This window comes from Pinus tabuliformis, chromosome 1_2 (genome assembly GCF_031772625.1).
Source record: "Pinus tabuliformis cultivar Carrire ecotype Pingquan chromosome 1_2, CPIR1, whole genome shotgun sequence".
Taxonomy (NCBI): Eukaryota; Viridiplantae; Streptophyta; class Pinopsida; order Pinales; family Pinaceae; genus Pinus; species Pinus tabuliformis.
Genome location: NC_142298.1, coordinates 987359281 through 987363803, shown reverse-complemented (window position 1 = coordinate 987363803; position 4523 = coordinate 987359281). Strand labels below are relative to the sequence as shown.

The following is a 4523-nucleotide window of genomic DNA, read 5'->3' as shown; positions in this document are numbered from 1 at the left end:
GACAAATCTTTCTAAGCATCTGGATGATCTAAACAAATTGGGGTCTAAAATATCAAACGTTTCCAAAGATGAAGTTGTAACAAAGACCTCAAATTTTTCTACAACGAATGTACGCAAAAAAACTATCTTGCTTTACTTTTATTAATGTACCATCCTTTGTACTTTCCTTAATGATTGCCCACGGATTTTTATATCATTCCAATGAATGGTTTTAGGTTATTATTTCCCAGACAAAGCCATATATAGTTGCCAAAGATACTGACTTCAACACTGGTTACATCTTCTCTGGCACGACACATGGAAATCTGGATAAATTATTAACCAGGCATCCAATCTCAGGAGGTACACACGTAAGATTCTATGAGCTTTGACACAAAATGATTTTAAGAACACTAAAATTTTGAGATTAGGTTACTTGATAGGAACACTTGATCTGAATTGAGTTGGAATTTTGCAAGAAACACAGGATTGTCAGAGAAACCTGGTGTTTCATTGCCAGAAAGCAGAGCAAAAAAGAAGGTAGAAATATAAGATATTTTAATTCTTCAAACTGATGTCGACTACCTACATTTAAACATGATCTAAATTCCAAAGTAGTGTTGATAAACAGATATTTTTCTTTTCAAAAGTCTTAAAAGTCATATGAACACTCACTATGAACTGCTAAAATCTTTCTGCAGAGCGAAAAACTAGCTCACAGGGATGTTAAAAAGAAAGTCAGTGCTAATGGCCTCTCTGATGACCCAGACAAAGCTTGTGAAGTGGCTCTGGGCAGTTACTGCATCTGGAGAAATGAGCATAGGGTAGAAGTGGCTGATGCAACCGTGAGACTGTTGAAAAATCAGCTCTTTCTTGCAAGAGCTTATTATCCAAGCATTATAAAACACCGCAATCATGAGAAAATCCAACAGGAGCTAAGGAAGCATATCCAGGATATTGAACATATGCTAAGTGAGGCAACTGCAGATGCTCATCTGCCAGAGAGGTCAATTCCTTGTCATATTCTTAAATAGAACTTTTAGTAATTATCCTTACTCTTCAACTCATATAGCAGATTTTTGTCAGCTTCTGAACTTGCATTGTGATTTTGAGTGGGTTTGTTTATGCAGGGCATGGAAGAAGGCAAAGATTATGGAAGGAGTTCTAGCAAAAGCAAAAACTTACCCTGTTAATTGCAATAATGTGGTAAAAAACTTGGGACAAATCTTAGACCTTACTGAGGATGAAGCTCATTTTCACAGAAAACAAAGTGTCTTCCTCTACCAACTTGCTGTCCAAACAATGCCAAAAACTCTTCATTGCCTTTCAATGAGATTGACTGTGGAATATTTTCAAACTTATCAAAGCAACATCGAATTACCATTGACCAAGAACTTGGAAGATTCAAGTCTTTATCATTATGTCATTTACTCTACTAATATCCTCGCAGCATCTGTGGTTATTAATTCTACTGTTGTTCATGCCAAGGTAAAACCTTAGTTTCTTCGCTTATCTATGGTTTCATCTTTGGTTCTAAAATATATGGGATCGTAGCTTCTATCAGAGCTCTCACTGTGTGTTGTTCTTCATTATCATTGCAGAAGCCGGAGAAGCATGTATTTCATTTGATTACAGATAGAAAAAACTATGTTGCAATAAAATTCTGGTTTCTGGAGAACACCTATAGCAATGCAACTGTCCATGTTCAGAGTCTGGATGATTTAAATCTTCGTCATTATACCAATTCTGTGATGGGTTCTTTATCATCAGAGGAGTTTCGTGTTGGTATAGAAAGCCCCACTAAATTTTCTAATGATCCCTCTAACTCAACTAAGCACCTTAAATACTTGTCTACCTTCAATCATCCTCACTTTTGGCTTTCTGAAATTTTTCCAAGACTCAACAAAATGTTATTTCATGATGATGATGTGGTCGTGCAAAGGGACTTGACACCTCTTTGGAGTACTAATTTGCATGGGAAGGTAAATCGTGCCATGGAGATTTGTGAAGTAACGTTTCATCACTTGAGGAAGTACCTTAACTCTTCAAAGTTTTTCCCAAATGGTTTTGATGGAAATGCGTGTGCATGGATGTCTGGATTGAATATTATTGATCTGCAACAATGGAGGAAACAAGACCTGACCAAAGTTTACAGGAGATGGCTAAAGATGGTAAATTTTCTTTATGTTTTAAACTGAATCTTCTGAAGAAGCACTTGAACAAGTCTATGAATTGTACTGCATGGTGCTTCATGTTCACAAGTTGAAGTATATCGATTTCTAAATATCTACTAATCTTGCTTTTTCCCTGTTCCACAGCAAAATAGGTATAATATTCCGTGGAGATTTGGGACATTGCCTGCAAGTCTAATTACATTCTACAATATGACCCATCGCCTGCAAGACTCTTGGCTTTCAGTTGGTTTAGGGCATGACTTTGGAATTGATCAGCTTGATATAGAAAAATCTCTTGTTTTCAATTTTAATGGCAACTTGAAGCTGTGGTTAGAGATAGGTATTAATAAATACAAGCCATATTGCGCTAAGTATTTAAAACAAGAGGGTCACTTCATGCTTGAATGCAATGTCAAAGGATGATGTTGTGATATATTTATGTGGATCATATCTCAAAGTGGCAGATTTGTGAAGGCATACCGGTGTGTCATGCCATGGAATGGATTGACATGGTTTTACAAAAGCCTTATTGAAAGCAAGCATGGATGTGTATTGGCTCATCGGCTAAACCTTTGAAACAAAATTATTCTTTTATTCAAGATTGTAATATCATTTAGTAAGGGCTTCCAATTTTGGAACCTATTCCAATTCATGAATCGTGTCCTTTTAGGCTCCTACGGTTTTGAATCTTATTGAATCTATGATTAGAGTGCTGTTAATTTTCTGATATTGACCTAGTCATAGGTAACTTATACAATATAGATGATAGAGGAGAATCATAATTTTAAGGACTCGAGACGTACTCTGATCAATTATTTGATTCTTTTTCTACTCAGAACAGTCTCAAACAGTACAGGGTAACTAGCTTTCTGTATTTCGAGTTCATTCTTCCAGCAGGGCCTGCATTCCAATCAACTTCTAAAAATGGTGTGAAAATTGCCTAAATGACAGAATTACTTGGCAAGAATATAAATATAGGGTTTTGAATATTTATCTATGTTATGTTTCATTCCCATTTGGGGATTGAGGGAACGAGTTTTGGAGACAGTTGAAGAGATCCCCCAAATTTTAGCAGATGGCACTCCAAAATATATAAAAAACTGCCAAGTTTTAACATTTTATATCCATTCTGACCTGCAAAAATCTAGTTTTCTCTGAAAAAAAACCCCTGTAAATTCAAATTGAGTACCTATGTACCCCCTGGAAGAAAATGGGGGACTTCGCTCTCTTGCAGTTGCATATCAAGTTAATAATATGGCTTCTTTTGCTTTATCTGTGGGCTGAATCTTCCTAGTAAGTTCTTCTTGTTGATTATGTATATCTTTATAGCTATCTCAAAATCATTGCAGCAAGTTCCAAAGGGCAGGAAGGAGAGTCCAGAAGGGCCCTGGCATTTTATTACTACTTTTCCAAGCTCTCCACTTCCCCGCAGACCCCAGCAGGGACTACCACCACGACAATGGCTCCTTGTTATTCAATGTACTCTCTAACATCATGAGTAAAGACATGATTGTAAATTTCTTTTCTACACATTGGTTTGCAACTTTATGTATGTTCTATTTTTTAAACGTTTGTTAAGGTTTATGTGCCTATGATATTTATTGAAAGGGTAGACTTGTAACCCTCGGCTATGGAGAAACCTCTAGAGATAAGTGGCCACATCACCTATCTTTATGATGATCGATTGCAATGGGATATAGTTGTCCTCATCCCCAATGTCCAAGATTTAGGCTTTCAATCGAATGGTGGAGGTTTCGATTTTTCTATTGGAGTAGTTCTGCAATCCTCTAAGTCTAGGGCTTTGGCTCAATTCATGCCACTTTTTGGCCTTGGTAAGTAAGAATTGTGGTTTCCTTCACATGTTTTAGAGGAGATTAATTTGCATTGTCGCAGTGCCTAGGTTGAATGGAGCAGTGCGTCCCTCGACATTCCTACTCAATCATGTGATAGAATCTCACCCTTCCAAGTAACTTTGTTTTCTTTGTTTTTTCCTTAATGACCTTTCAGAGTCTCATCAACCCTCTTTTTTAATTTCTAACCCTTAGCTTGATACAAATAATTCCTCTTACATTTCGCCAGTTCTCCATGACATTTCCTCATGTACCAATTCTTTCATTCTTGCTAGAGTTTGACTTCTTCTGAGGGTTTTATGTTTATTGTATCATTTCCACTTAATTCTTAGCACATATTTCTTTACAGTTTCACCAAACTGTACAAAAAAACTAATCCCCTTAACCCACATGGTCTGATCCTCAGATGAGAGCTTTTGCTCAGGCTCCAACTTTTCTTTTATGACGACGAGTTTTTTCAAGTCATGGCAACTCACAATCCCAAGGTTTTCCCTGTTCTAAGTTTCTAGGTTTTCTACCC

General features: G+C 36.7%; 1 protein-coding gene across 1 annotated transcript; it reads left to right on the top strand.

Moving 5' to 3' along the window:
* Window positions 1-671: 671 nt before the first annotated feature.
* LOC149209348 (putative galacturonosyltransferase 7) lies at window positions 672-2576 on the top strand (the record flags this gene model as incomplete). The annotated part of the gene is made up of 4 exons (XM_089398589.1): window positions 672-985; window positions 1110-1467; window positions 1581-2150; window positions 2298-2576. Coding segments are annotated over 4 exons (1521 nt in total), but the record flags the coding sequence as incomplete, so codon positions are not given.
* Between the last annotated feature and the right edge of the window lie 1947 nt (window positions 2577-4523).